Raw genomic sequence first — 15313 nt, 5'->3', positions numbered from 1 at the left:
TTCTAATACCTGTAGGCTTCTATTCGAGCATCCCTTAGCCTCCCAACAACTGAACAAGACTAGTTCCCTCAACATCTCCTCATCAGGCACATGCTACTGGACACTCTCCAATTTCTCCACAACCCTCTTGAAGTGGAGGGGCCCAGAACTGCATACAAGTATGGCCTCACTAGCCCCATGACATTAACTTCCCTCAATCTGCTGACTATGCTATTCCTAATTTTGCTCAGCGTCACCGGGGTTACAAGGGTATCACTGTCACTAATTACATTTACTTTCAACTTTCAATTATTTGAATGAAATTGCGGGCAAATGAGAGAAGGAGAGGGGCTTGCAGAGAGCTTCAAGGCTGCTGTGTATGGGAAGAACAGGTATGTCAAGTAAAAATTTGTGACATCCTTTGGCAGCATAATTTTAACAGGAAAATGTTTTCTGCTGAGTCTACACACATGTAACCTGCATCTGCCTTCAGTGAGTAGACAGTAGGACCTTGAGTTACCATTAATAATCACTTACATCGTAAGTCAGTGAATCTGCCTCATTGGCTACTGTAAGGCCTGCCAGTTCTCCAAGACCCAGCTCATTTTCAAGGGCTTCATCTGTTCCCATAATAAAAGATTTCCCTGAAGAAGGAGGGAATGTTAAAGCTTCCACTGCAAGAAAAAAGAAAAAAACAAAAAAAATCCTGAAACATGGCTTTATACAATGATGATTAATAAAAAGCATATTTTCCACTTCCAAATACTAAACATCTCTCAAGAAGCTGAGGGCAAAAAGACATAAAAGGATGCATAAAAAAAATAGCCATTCTAAAGATAATCGCCATACTTAACAATAAACAGTATCCTCTGAACATAGTACTTACACTTCAGGTGCGCATGACTGAAGAAAGTAAGTGTAATTAGCCACAGGAGGGAAGAGTACACTACCATTCACCCATACATAACGCAAAAGTAACCCAGAAAAGCTTAGGCCCTTCCCCAGCTCCACCATAAAATGCACAAATAGGCTCTGGAGAAGTAGCAAAAATGTAGACAAGAATAGCTGGTGGGAGCAGCTGGACTCTTCCTTCCTAACACTGTATACACACACATCCAAAAGCACATCTGCAACGAAGCTGTTCACATGCACTCCAATCTAGGAATGCGACTGGAAGCTGAGAATTCATCACTACTGGTAAAATCAGTTTAACTACCAAACAGGTTAGTCAGCACTGAATTCCAGGTTTTTACTAACAGTATCCAAATTTACTAGTTTACAGATGCTATAGCATGCCTATAGGAGCTCCAGTCACTGTAACATAAGCACATCTGTAGGCAGATTCACCAGAAACGGGAGGATCAAAGGCTAAGAGCAATACAGTTCACACACTTATACCCCATAAGGCTCTGCATCAAGTGGCACAACTCAAAAGAAGCCGTGCCGTTACCAACTTCCCTGTACAATAGCTCTCCAGGTCTATACATCACGAAAGAGGGACTGCATAGATGAAAATGCATTATCTTCTGGACACAAGAGACTTCACTCAATTTTATACACCTTTTGTCTCAAACTACAAGGGTTTTTCAGTAAATTACAATTGTTTCCACTTTTAGGTCCATTGTAAATACAGGCCTTGGCAAATACTGTTGCTACCAGGGAGAGAGAAAAGGAAACACCATCTCATTCTCAGCATCTTATTTAGTCTAACAGCACCAGCACTAAGTCAAAACCAAGCAAACTATGGTTTACAATGAATAGCCTGATGTGCTCAGGCTGCTTCCCCCTTGTCCCGAAGGCATCAGGTTCAGATGCTATTCAATTCCCCTCCAGTCCACCCAGCATACAGTAAGCTAATCTTTCCGTGGTCTTTCTGTTCCACACTCATACCTCTATTGAGTGTCCTGTTTGCTTTCTATTACTTTTCACAACCAAATAAAAGCCCTTCAAGCTCTGATTGATTAGCTCTCTTAGTTATTACCTTTTAATCACAAACATCTTTTACCTTGTTCACCCTGAAGTCTAAACTACCATTCTCTTTTTCTCTCTTTTGAACTTACGATGTAATATTCCACTCAACATGCAATACATACAGGACATGAAATTTGAGAAGTTACTAGAATAAAAAAATTGTATGCCAAAAAATATCAGAGAGTCTCAGATTTATAATGGAATACACAGCTAACAGTTTGTAATACTGAACTCAGACTGATAACAATCAGCTGTCCTCTTCTGGTTTTCTAAGAGTCCGTCTGAGTCTCTGAATTAAAAAACACATTCTTAAAAGGACACAAAAATAGAGCTCCACTAATATGGCTCTCAGTACATGTGAGAAAAGTTGGAAAGGAAACATTCAACAAAAAATTCCTCCACTACTCAAAGTGTTGCTAAGTTACCCCCTTCTTCATAAAGAAAATCACTGAGCATGTAAGAAATAGAACTACTGAGATCTTTGGTAACTATGCCACACGCCAGGGCTTTTTATGCATCTTAATTATAACTTGGCCGACCTACTTTTCCACACTCACTGAAAGACTGCTACGCGAAACCCACGTTTTGCTCATTTTTCAAAAAACATATTTACCATTTAAATAAAAAGCACATGGTATGCCCTACAAATTAATATAGCCTCATATATTTATTTTATTATGCTGCATATTATAGCAATTCAAATGTTGAATCAAATAGATGATTTAGCAACTTTCAGACATAATACTAATGAAGGTAACCACATGCCTCATTGCAAAGATGCGCGGCTTTCTATACTTGGACTAGCCACTATCAGAATTTTTTTTAATTTTTGGAACACATTATGGAAATTAATACACCGGCAAGCTATAAGTTGTTCTGTATGATTCACTACACAATCACCACACGCATTTAAAAGCTATACCTAGCCACTTGCATTTACCTGCAGAGCCTCTATCTTTGCACTTAAAAAAAAGAACACATACATATGCGTGTATGTGTATAGGTATATATATACATACATTTAAAATTATGTTCATGGGGAGCAAAACAGATGCTCTTATGTCCTGAGAGTTTATGTTCCACACTTGACTGCCAGGCCTAAGCACAAACAAAAGCAAGTGACTTAAGAGCCTCGTATTACAAAGCCACCAAGTGCCAAATGAGTTTTTTCCATTGTGCTCAGGTATTCTGCCAAGACTTTACCTAGGCAGGTGTCCTGACCTTTCTAATAGTGACTGGAGGGGAGGAATGGGAATGCCATTTATTGCACTTAGAACTCATAATGCTGAATCAGTATTTGTAAAGTGCCTGGAAAGTCTTAGACAATAATCTTTAAGCGGAAGTAACCATAAACATCCACCCTTTACAAAGGTGTATGCACATTTTTGATACTTACCCTCATCTGTCCTGTTTATCTCGTGTTCAATGAGCCTTGAGCTACTGGGTCTAGAAGAAGGTGCAACAGATGGCTGTAATGAAGGGAGATCATCAACATCTCTCAAGTTTGCAAGCATATCTTGCAGCTTTGACCTGTTGGGCCCTAACCAGAAAAAACAAAAAATTAAATGGTTTATGCATAGTTCATGACGGCACTACTTATATCAGATATGCTACAGCAGCACATGCAACAATGGATCCTACCCTGCATTATAACGTTACCACAGAAAAACTAATGAGCATCTATTTTCAGCAGTAACTAATCATCCAGCATGAAATGAATTTCTTGAAAAGAAAGTGATAGAAGCAACTGAGAATTGCAAACACATAATTTTCCCCATATTTATAAACTCATACGGCTACTTGCATGGGATGCTGAAGAATGCCTCCAACTGAGTCACACTGATGATTAGAATATTTACTTTTCCAAAACAATAGCTGACATTTGTGAATATTTTAAAATTTGTGCGTGAGGTACTTTGTGCAGCATATTCTTATGACAACATGATTTATTTTAAATTTATTTGTGCAGTAGTGTAGTATCGTGAACTATATAATCCAAAAAGTTATATTAAAATATAAACGCAACTGGATTCACTGGCCTACTTCCTGAAGCTACATGTGGTGAAGACCCATGCCCTTCTTGACACTTACCTGTGCTTTGCTCCATCATTTTCCCACATCCCTGTTTTGACTGTTTTATATAGGATTGAGGCTGAAACATATCTTCGGTAGTTTTTCCTGTTGTAAGTTTAATTAAGAATGGGAAAATGTCTTACCCATAGTCCATTATGTTTTTTCCTAGACCAGTAAATAATACAGCTATTTTTAAGCAGCTTTAACACAGAAGTGTACTCTAATATATGTATTCTTTCATAAAACCATTCTATGATTCTATGATTCCATTCTCTTATTAATTCACAGGAGTGTTTTCTACAGCCTTGCAAAATCATAAGTTTACTAATGCAGTTGCAAACTCTACTTTGTCCACCCTAACCATAATGACAGATAATAAACTAAATTGTATTTAACTTGTCTGTCACAAAAACATTACTTGATTCAGGAAAACAGTAAGCAGGATTTTGCAAGATTGTTTTACTATAATATCTGATTTATAAAAACAATATTTTACTTAGTAGTAGTTCAGTGTCTAAGCACCATTTATGATGAGATTAAAGTCATACAAACAAACTTTGTACAATTTAATGTCAAGATATTCAGTCCCTTCTTTTTTCTCAGACTTCCTTCCTCACATTCTTCTTCACTACGTGCAATATCATGAATAGCTGAAAATAGGCTGTGATTCTTCCTGATTTTTCTGCATTGATGCCCTTCCAATGATGGTTTGTCCATGGAAAGATGCTTAATTTCTGTACTGCAGTAAACCATTTGGTCTCCCAAGATCAAACCAATCAAATCAACCCAAAAGATACTGTAAATGTACTGAGCAATAGTTATCTTCATATGAAGGAGCACTGGATGTCCAAGTGCTGCCTTATGTCAGGAATTCTTCTCATAAATACATAAAACATGTTCCAATAATATCTACATCTATATTAACAATTAAATATGAAGATTTATTATAAAAAATAAAAAGCACTCAACAGCTGTTCAAGAATAGAATTTCAGCAGTTTGATTAAATAGTTTCTGCTAAGTTAACCCTGCAACTATTTACCCTGAACTACATAGCACGTCTGTGTATTTTAAAAATAACAGACAAGTTACAAAAATCAATTTCACTGAAGCCACATATTGGTATGCCCTCTCTATCTTAACTATAAAGAAATTTAGAATCAATTTTGTGAAACATGAACACTTTAGTTGGCCAGCTCAGTTTTTTGTCAGACTTGCAATTAATTTCCAGTAACTTAAATGATTCCAAAGATGACAAAAATATCACTTGAGAAATTTAAAGTATGGTAATGATTTACTTTTCTTTTTTCATTAAAAAAAAAAAAAAGAAAAGAAAAAAAGGACGTTCAGTTTGTCTATTTGATAGCATAATTTCAGCAACATAACCAACTGCTGAGCAGCAGCTTATCACAGTATTAATACAAAAAGTAACAAAACAACTCGGCCTCAATGATGCAAGGATCTGACACCTTTTGCATCGTTCTGCGTGTCTCTTTGGAAGTGTGAATTTCCTTGGTATTCATAAGCATCTTCCCACAAAGGGAGAAACATCCCTCACATTTCTTACTGGGCTACATGCAATATTATTAATTTACATCATTCACACATGAATTCTCAATATGGCTAGATGTTTGAAATATAGCTGTGAATACAGTGTTGCATTTTAAACACTTCATATGAGTTCAAAAAGTTTTAAGGCTTACTTATCAAAACCCATTGATTTTACAAAACAGATTTGTATTTCAAGAAATGTAACAAAAAATATAATACAGGGCTAGAAACTGTATTTCAGATACTGATCACAGTTTTTTGTTTGGATAATAATACCCAACATTTTTCAAGGCTAGTCCCACAGGTACAGAAGTGAATAAATAAATCCTGTGATTTACAAATAAACTGATGGTCAGAGTTGCTTCCTATTTCGAGCCCTGCATAACAAATTATGATGGCAGCATGACTTCCATGTTGTGAATGTTAAGTATAAACAGGGGTAGAAATTAACCTGTTTTCTCCCTCTGTCATGTAATAGGATACTCAAGACAGTTTCTGTTTTGTTTTTTTTTTATTTACATACCAGACTTTAACTCTTCCTGTGAAACTGGCATGTTTCCAGCTAAGAAAGGGTTCTGAAGTCTTCTAAAGTGTGAACTATTAAACCAATGCCTTTTACAATTTAATTTTCTGAATAACAAAAGTATAATCCATGCTCAAAGCAAGAATTTTTAATTAATCCAACACCTAGTTGGAAGAAGTTATATCTAATCCAACTATTTATCACGTAACTTGATTGACTGTCATTAATTTCAACCCCTGAGAACTGGTGAACAGGAAAGCAGTCAGGAGCAGCAAAGTAAAAGAGTAAGTAATTTTAGGAAAACATTGAAAGAGAGACAGAATTAAGGGTGTGAAAGATGTGGGATTTATGATTTTACGGTGCAATGTTTTCCACTTACTCTTAACCCCCTTTTTCCCCTTGCGCTCCTTTTTGTATTGTTCCTTGAGTTTGGTTATTACTCCCTGGTCGACATTCCAAGCTTCAGGCATGAGACACTGGTCTTCCTTTTCTAAACAAAGTGAAACAAATGAAACATCCTTTTTCAATAATGTCACCAAGTGATCTCCACTGAAGGAGGTAACAGCTGCTGTCAATGGCATTTGTCTTTTATTTTAAACAGACAGAAATAGCACCAAGCTTGTGAAAGCTGTAAAACTGCTACTCACATTACACTTCTATTTGCTCAGAATTTTCTTAACAAAAAATTGAGATGAAATTTCACATGCCTAATTTCTATAACCAAGCACATAGCTGTTCATAAATGCAAGCCACATTTACTTTATAATAAATCAGGACATATTTTTCAGCTTTTTCTTTCCTCCAGGCAAAGAATTATTATATCTAGAAGCAGCAGCTATGTTACTGGTCAACATAAATTTACAACTCAGATGTTGTGTCACTGCATTTCTAACTTTCATTTCATCGTCTTTGTGCTATGCTGTCATTTACACAAAGCAGCAGCACAGTTATATCGTTTTGGAACATAGTATACATGTCACCAAGGTTTGAATAAAATCTTAAAGCACTAAAGCCATGAAATTTCACAAAAGGGGAAGGCCCGAGTTATTAGTCTTTGAAAAAAATACACAAAACATTTCAACATGCCCAATGAAAAAAAAATCCTCACTTCTTTTTTTTTCTTTTGAAACATCCCTCTAAAATTGCTTCCCCTGTGACATGATACAGAGAAGAAGTATTCTTCCAATGGTACAGTATTTGGAGATTTTGAACAAAAGGTGGTACGCGAGTTCAAATCTCCAAGTCATTTTTTCCATATATGGAAAGACTGTTCTGAGGTGGCTTAGAAAAATAACTTGCGAGAGGAAGGAGGTAATACAGCTTTTCCTCATATATATTTATTTTCATGACCATTACAGCTACACAATTTTTTTAAATGCATTACCTTTTTGCTTTGTTTTCCTCTTTAAAACCTCAACCTTACTATTTTAAAATTAATTCCTTTCAGACCAAGTTTGCTTTGTACATCAATAAACTATTCTAGACCTTCTAAAATATGAACAATAATAAACTTATCCTCAGACCAGTATGCAGAAAGGGTATTAAATGTCTGTAAAGGAAGCACAACACTGTCAATCACAATCTGAAGGAGTCACTGATTGGACAGAAGATACAAAACCAGACATAGGTTATTAGGGGGACTGACTTGTTAGAAATTAACTATGCTGAAAAAGACCTAGGGATCCTCCATCAACATCAAATTGAACACGAGTCAGCAGCATACTCTTGCAGCAAAGGCAATCAATTGTATCCTGGGCTGTATTAACAAGAACGTAGCCATAAGGGTGAGGGAAGTGATTATTCCCCTCTGTTTGGCACTTGTGAGACCACACCTTGAGTACTGCATCCAGTATAATATTTCTTATACTAGGAAAACTTGTAAGTATAGGGCTAAGTACCTAGTATTTATGTAGTATAGCAAAAGTCCAGGGGAGCCACTAAGATGGTTAAGGCAGCTGGAGCAGATGAGCTACAAGGAAGGGCTGAGACTACTGTGAGTGTTCAGCGATGGCAAAAGAGGCATCTTCGTGCTGCCTACAACTACCTAATATGCAGGCATAGAGAAGACAGAGACAGACTCTGCTTGGACTTGCATCACAGAAGGACAAAATACTTTTTACCATGAGGACAGTCAAATACCAGAATACTGCCCTTGAGAGTTTATGGGAACTCCTTTCTTGGAAGATATTCAAAACTTGACCAGAAGACCAGAGTAACCTGCTGCAAATGGACATGAGCAGGAGGTTGGACACAGATTATCTCTCATTCCTTTGAGCCCTTCAGTCACAATCCTATACTCATCAGTGTCAGATTAATTCAAGACCCAGTCTTGAGGCATTAGTCTTTTTGCAGCAGCTATGAAAATACAGAGGTATTAATAAGCTGAAGAGAGACTCTAAAAAAAGATGGTCTGTGGGCTAAGTTATGTCCTCTTAATACATATGCCCAATTAAGTACCACTAATGATCAAAAATTGCGTGAAGAACTCAAAAAAGGTATGAGAAAATCATGCTTGAGAGAAACAAGTATGTATTCTTTCTGGAACCAGGTCAGAAGTTTTAATTATGCTTTTCCTCCCTGGCTAGACAAGATTTTTTGCTCTCCTCCAACAGAAAGTTTTAATGGATTTATATTAGATTGTATTGTTGCCTGGAAAAGAATACATTAATTTTCTGCAGACTGCCACAGGATGCTTCCTGCATGCCCCACAGGTTCTGTTCAACTTCACAAGTGGATCATGAACTACTACTGTGCAAGTGCTTTATAGTTTAAAAATTATCTGAACTCTTCTGAGGACCTTTCAAGCCAAATGGGTTCAACAGATTACTGTAAGTGATCAGTAACACTTGGTATCCAAAAATGAAGCAAGGACTTCCTCTGTTTGCTTTTATCCTCGCTACACAACATCACTCTTCTATGCTACATTTAAGAGTTTCACTCAAATCAAATTAAGTAATTCATAATGGCAGTTCCTTGAAGAAGCTTATTCTTATATACAGTTACCATGAGACAGGCTGTGAAACAAGTAATCAAAAAACATGAATGTCTATAGCTCAAAAAAACCCTTAATATTTCTAGAAATGAAACTACTACTTTCCATGACAATTTATTTTTAACATTAGACTTCTGCTCATTTGTACTCAGCTGTCATCAATGAAAGTAAAAATAAACCAGAAGTGTGAATTTGAGAACAAAAAAGCTCCTGTTGCCATACTAACTTTTCGGTGACACAAGCAATAGCTACTCTTACTGAGCATAAATGGATAAAATTTTAATACTAAAGAGAAGTATCAGAACAACCTAATAAAAATATTTTTCGTAAAAAAGAGTAACACCCCTAAATTTGTTTGATGAACAAAATAGGGACCACTGTATCTAACGATATTGAGACACATCCTCTTAAGCAGAGAGACTACACTACACTGAACAATAATGTGGAGTCCAACCAGGAGCTGGACATGACTTCAGTGAAATACAGCATCTTGGAGCTGTTAGCTTATGTGAGAGCCACAGCTACCATGGCTTATTTGTCTGTCAAGGTTTTAGTTCCATTATAAAGCTTGATTATTTCTCATTCATCTTCCATAGCTCCCTCTGTGTCCACTTATGCTTAAGACCCTCCCGATCAGTTTAAGGAGGAAACAACTCCCCATCAAGATATTTAAGCAGTTCTCTTCCTTCTTTCTTTCCCTATGCAGTGGGTTTATGTGGAATAATTATGTCAAGGTGAAGTGGATGCTGGTGTTCTGGGTTGCAGGACATGAACCTCAAAGGACAGAGAACAGTCTCTGAAGTGTCTCTCTGTGACTAGGGGGCTTAAAGATATATTCTTCTGATAAATTACGACAGAAAATTTTAGCAACTGAATAGTTCATATTGCCCAAATTGCTAACACACAATAAGAGTACAACTAATTCAGTCTTTATGACTCACATTACTCTCTGTATCAAAGTGGGAGAAAGCAAAGACGACAAAACTTTCATGTCATAGTTGTAAAATACAGCTTTATCAGAGCCCTTCATTAGCATGGGTCACTGGAAAAAACACACTGAAATTCCACTAGTAAAATTCAAATTTTATCTGCCTTATTATTAAAGAAAAGGAAACAGATGACCAGAAGCATAAACCTTGAAGAATCCTTATATTAAAGCAGTATACAGACAAACGAGACTATTATGTCAAGAGGAATTCAGTCTGCCAGTTATTTACTATAGACTACTCAAAAGGTGCTGTAATCATGACAGAGATCTCAATCAATCAATCAATCACTCACAATATATTCTTAGCACGATTTTTTTCCTCCTGGTACAATCCATTAAATTTCCTTACCCCAGTCTGTTCCATCTCCTGAACTTCTCGATTCCCCATCACCTTCATCTGAGGTAACCAAAAAGTCAAACTCTTTCAAAGCTTCTTCTGTATCTCTGTCTTCACTGCTGTCAGATAGCATTCTTTTCCTTACAATCTGAAAGGTCAGGAAGGAGAGAAAAAAAGCTAAATTAAGTTACATGCACATCTTTATACCGGGCAGTACTATCTTGTCTTCTATCCAAAATCCTAACAGGAAGTTGAAGAAGCAGAAAAGTATACATTAACAAGCAAATCTGGAATAAGCATACAGACTTTGTTCAAATTTCTAAGTCAAAATAAAATTTGTCTGTAGATCACTTGATAATGAATTTACACTAACCTAGACCACTACTACCAGGAAAGTACAAACTCTCTCTTAATACAGATTAAAAAAACCACACAAAACCCACAAACAAAAAACCCAGAATGCTGTAGAAATGACTTCAGCAAAACCAAACTCACTCTGCTTCTCTGAAAACAGCCTTTTTAACTGTCACCTCTGAAACCACTCTCTACATGTAGACCAAAAGACAAGTCTAGAAAAAAAAAAAACAAACAGAACTGACAAGAGCTAATTTGCTTAGATTTGGTAAAAATCATTCCATCCTGAATACTTCCTCAGATATTACTGTTACTTAAACATGGTACTTCCATGTTTAAACTGCATTTCCCTTTCAAATTCAAAAGCAAATTTGGTAAAAAAAAAAAAAAAAACACGTTTTGGTAAAAGAAAAAAATACATGTTTTAATGAAGGACCTCATTGTATGCTTTCTGCAATAAATTTACTTTTCCCTCAATAATAAAAATGGACTAGATGCTTTACAGTTATTTGACTAACAGGTGAGCTGATGCCATGATACATGAAATCTGTAGCATAAATTTTACTTCTACAGAAAAAGAAAAATTACATTCATCACAATATTTTGACTTGGAACCTTGCTAAGGGTCAGTCTGAAAAGACTTCAATACATAAGCCAACATCCCATAGTTCATGAGGATGAATGACTGTTTCCCCTAAATACAATGAACCAATTGCAAAACCTGAAGCAGTTCTAAACTTCAAGCTTCATTCCTTCAGCAGGCTTATTGAACATACTGTATTACAGATGATTTTACAGAAGAGTCTCAGACATCAGTTCACAGTCCATGGATGACAGGAACAAGTTTACAAAGATTGTCTTTAAAAACTCTTTAAAAGCGACGGGATTTTAAGTGTTCATTCTTAAAACTGATCATAGAAACAATCACATCCATCATAACTCTTATCTGCTTCAATTGTTAGGAAACACAACTCATTGAATAAATATTAATTTTGAAAAGAAGAAGATAAAATTGAGTACTGATTGTATGTATCTATTTTATGTGATCATATGACCAAACCATATAGCAAAGTATAGATCATGAGTGAGTTTCAGGTATTTGACTGAATAAACAAACAAAAAAGTTTCTTAACCACATGCTAGAGTTTTTCTAGTTATTTTTTTTCTTCCTTCCACAAGCTATTTAAAGAGAAATGTGCTATTTCATTTCTGTACCCTACAAGGATAAATTTCTACAAGTTATTTTGAATATCAATACATTTATACAAATATTCAGAAAACAATGCATTTTTGACATGCAACGTTACAAACAATACCTTCAAACTAGGCTGAAAGTTTTTTAAAAAAGGACATCTGCTACCTTAAAAATTGTATCCAATATATACCAAAAATACTAGGCAGTATAAAATAGCAGAAAGAATTTAATCTGTCACTGCAAACTCTAAGCAATAAAGATAGCAAAATTTAACTCATATGCACAAACTCAGAAATGCATATATAATTCCTCTATGCACACATGCTTGGACAGACCATCATAAAGATGCATTAATGATTTGCACGTGTACATACACAGTCATATACTTTGCATATAGGCATCTCATTAATCTCACTTTTTCTGTTCTTCGTAACTTTTTCAATTATTTTTTCCACTCACTGTTGCGGTATCAATGATTGTTTTCTCTCTTCCTTCAATATCATCTTCATCTTCTTCATCACTGAAGTCTGCAGCTGCATTTTCAAGAAACTTGAAGGTCTCTAGCAGAGAGGCAGAGTCAGTCAATTCAGGTTTCCTAAACAACAACAACAACCACCATCATGAGTCAATAGAAATCATAACAAAGTCTCTTTTGCAATTACCACTTTGTTCTGTATTATGATGTCCAACAACACGAGACTAAAATAAGCCTACAGGTAAAAGTGGACTATTACAGGTAAAAATGTTTGTGGATTAAAAAACTAAACATTATCCATAAACTATCTTATTAGAACCAACAATTATTCTTCATCCAGCTGCAATTACCAGGACAGAGACTTCAATTTTTTATTTGGAAAGCATTTTAAAGCAATGTTCATCTGATATGTGCCCAAAAGCAACATCAATACTGATATACCATCACTGAAAGCCTCAACAACAAGGACGTGAGTTAAAGCTACCAAGTTGACCGCCCACATGTACATCAGGGTACAGGAAAACTTTGCTGCTGCTATGTGATGTTCCTCACCTTGCTGGGAAACATCAAATGCTAGATCTGTCATTCACTAACTTTTGAGACACGGTAAATTTGCCACTATAAAACAATAAAATGGGAAAATATCATAGATGACTAAATAGTGTTTACATAGATGTTAACATTAAACAAATAAGGAAATGGATGAAGACTGGGTAAAATCATGACTGCACCAGCACAAATTCAGGCAGTGCATCACAACAGGAAGCATAAGGGTTGTCATATCAACAACTGAAGAGGAAGAATCCAAGAAGCAGGACTGTAACCACTATTAAAACTCCGATGAAAGTACAACTAAAGCAATCCCAAAATTAACAACAGGTACCGTGTTTCCTATGCAGAACACACGCTTCTCCATCAATGCCTCAAAGGTAAAGTGGTGAAAAAAATTATTCAGTTTGAATTGTAATGATTACTTCCAGTAAAACCTTGTACATTCTTTATATGACTTTACAGCAGTAAAGACAAGCTTTATTGTTTTCTTACCTTTGATCAGTAGTCTGTTTTTCATATTTCATCACTAAATGCACGTCATCTTGATTTTCACAACCACTGAAACAATAGAAGTCTCCCTCTCTCTTTTCAGAATTGTAGCTCTAGATTGTCTTGTACAGTCACCCTTACTACCAGCAAGTGCCTTGCTAATGCTACGTTTTGCTTCTGCTATGACCCATTTCAAAAGGTTCAATCAACTAACAAGCCTATATAGTAAGACCTTTTAAACTCCCTGCAGTGTAAACACCTGATTATCCACCCATTACCCACTTATTCCAGTGTTTCTTCATAACACTTTTCAAAAGTTTATTACAGGAACATCCAAGGGCAAAAGCTCTGGTGTGTAATAAGGCATGATAAGCAGCACATCTCCTTGTTTACGCAGTCTCTGCTCAAGCAGTTCTATGCTTACACGACAACAATTAGCAGGAGTGGCTTCTTCACAGCCCCAAGATGCCTGCAGCTCATTAAGACAATTTGCTATTTTACCCTTTTTTCATTTACTCATCTTTACAGCCCAAAAATACCAACAAAGATTTCAATTTCCATTAGAAATGCCACGTACACAGCACCATAATATACCATGATGTACAGTATGTTTTCATGGTCACTGGTTTTACTGAGAATATTCCTTCCACTTTCCCATACCATATCTTAGATAAGAACAATCTCAAACATGCTTCCAATTTGCCTTGCTTCCTGCAGTATTTTGACCCTCTTGTTTCTATTACAAACCTGAAAGCACACTGTAATATTTTTTTCTTTTTCCTTAAGTAATCACTACTTTGGTGGACTATAATACCTCACGAATCTGCTAGTAATAATGTTCGTTTTCACAGAAAACCTATGGTACTGTTATTTTGCTGTTTCCAACACACAAATCTTGATAAGACAAACTTGTAATGTGCTTCACTTGACTAACTTCTTGTTTTTCAGCAAATTTTGTGTGTCCTGGTCAACTTTCAGTGGACTAAATCATCCGACCACAACTGTATTTCTGGTTTTGTCCTTTGTATTTTGCCATGTAAAAATCTGCCATGTAAAAACATCATGGCTGCTGATGTATATTAGCAACTATCAGACATGCTACAGTAAATAGCAACGTATGAACTAGTACCAAACATAGAATATAAAATTTTAATCAACAGAACTTGTTATTAAGAGACAGATATCCTTCTACAGGTACAAGTATTTGCAGTAATTCATACCTAGATTTGGTTTTGTACTCATTTGATATTAACACTGAAGTTCAAAGTGACCACCAAAAGAGAAGGTTATATCTTTTTTAAGTAACTGGTCTGAATTCAACTATCATATTAACTATTACATACTTTAGTGGGCAGGATATATACATAGGTGTATATCTCCATTTACACAGGGTGGTAAAAGGCATCTCATGCATTGGAAAACACAGTAGTTTATCATGTATTTCAAAACTCCTGCACAGTACAAAAATGTACAAAGTCAGCATAGTCCCACAGAAGATTATTTGTGCTAAGGCACAACTTCCAAGAAAGAATTCATAAGAACCAAAAAAAGAAAACAGAAGTGACAGAATATTTAAACTATTTAAAGGTTCTACAGGGAAAAGAAGCTTCAAGCTGACAGACAGGTTGATTGGCTATATTGTACCCCAATACACGTTAGCAGTCAAATCAAAAGTAACTCAATAATTTAGCTATTTCTCATCCTTTAGCAGCACATAAACGTAATGCATTTTAGATATTACTGTCAGCATGAACGCTTAGGAACACTGTAAAATGTACTTATGAAAATGTCTAGACTTAGCTAATTTATGTTATGTACTTTGATGGCAATTTGAAG

General features: G+C 35.8%; 1 protein-coding gene across 4 annotated transcripts in view; it reads right to left on the bottom strand.

Moving 5' to 3' along the window:
* Positions 1-15313, bottom strand: part of STRN (striatin) — a 75292-nt gene that overhangs the window by 23434 nt on the left and 36545 nt on the right. For 2 of the 4 annotated variants that reach the window (XM_087775342.1, XM_087775341.1), the window contains exons 6-11: positions 12421-12556; positions 10425-10560; positions 6475-6585; positions 4042-4128; positions 3347-3490; positions 517-653 (exon numbers count right to left, since the gene is read on the bottom strand). In XM_087775342.1, coding sequence (XP_087631468.1) covers positions 517-653; positions 3347-3490; positions 4042-4128; positions 6475-6585; positions 10425-10560; positions 12421-12556 — 751 coding nt within the window. The remainder of the gene's footprint in view (positions 1-516; positions 654-3346; positions 3491-4041; positions 4129-6474; positions 6586-10424; positions 10561-12420; positions 12557-15313) is intronic. The other 2 variants (XM_087775343.1, XM_087775344.1) reach the window with 2 other exon arrangements.

The sequence above is a fragment of the Nipponia nippon genome, unplaced genomic scaffold (genome assembly GCF_047370975.1).
Source record: "Nipponia nippon isolate SJK-2023a ecotype South Korea unplaced genomic scaffold, ASM4737097v1 scaffold_4, whole genome shotgun sequence".
In the NCBI taxonomy this organism is placed as follows: domain Eukaryota; kingdom Metazoa; phylum Chordata; class Aves; order Pelecaniformes; family Threskiornithidae; genus Nipponia; species Nipponia nippon.
This window is presented reverse-complemented; position numbering and strand designations above follow the sequence as displayed.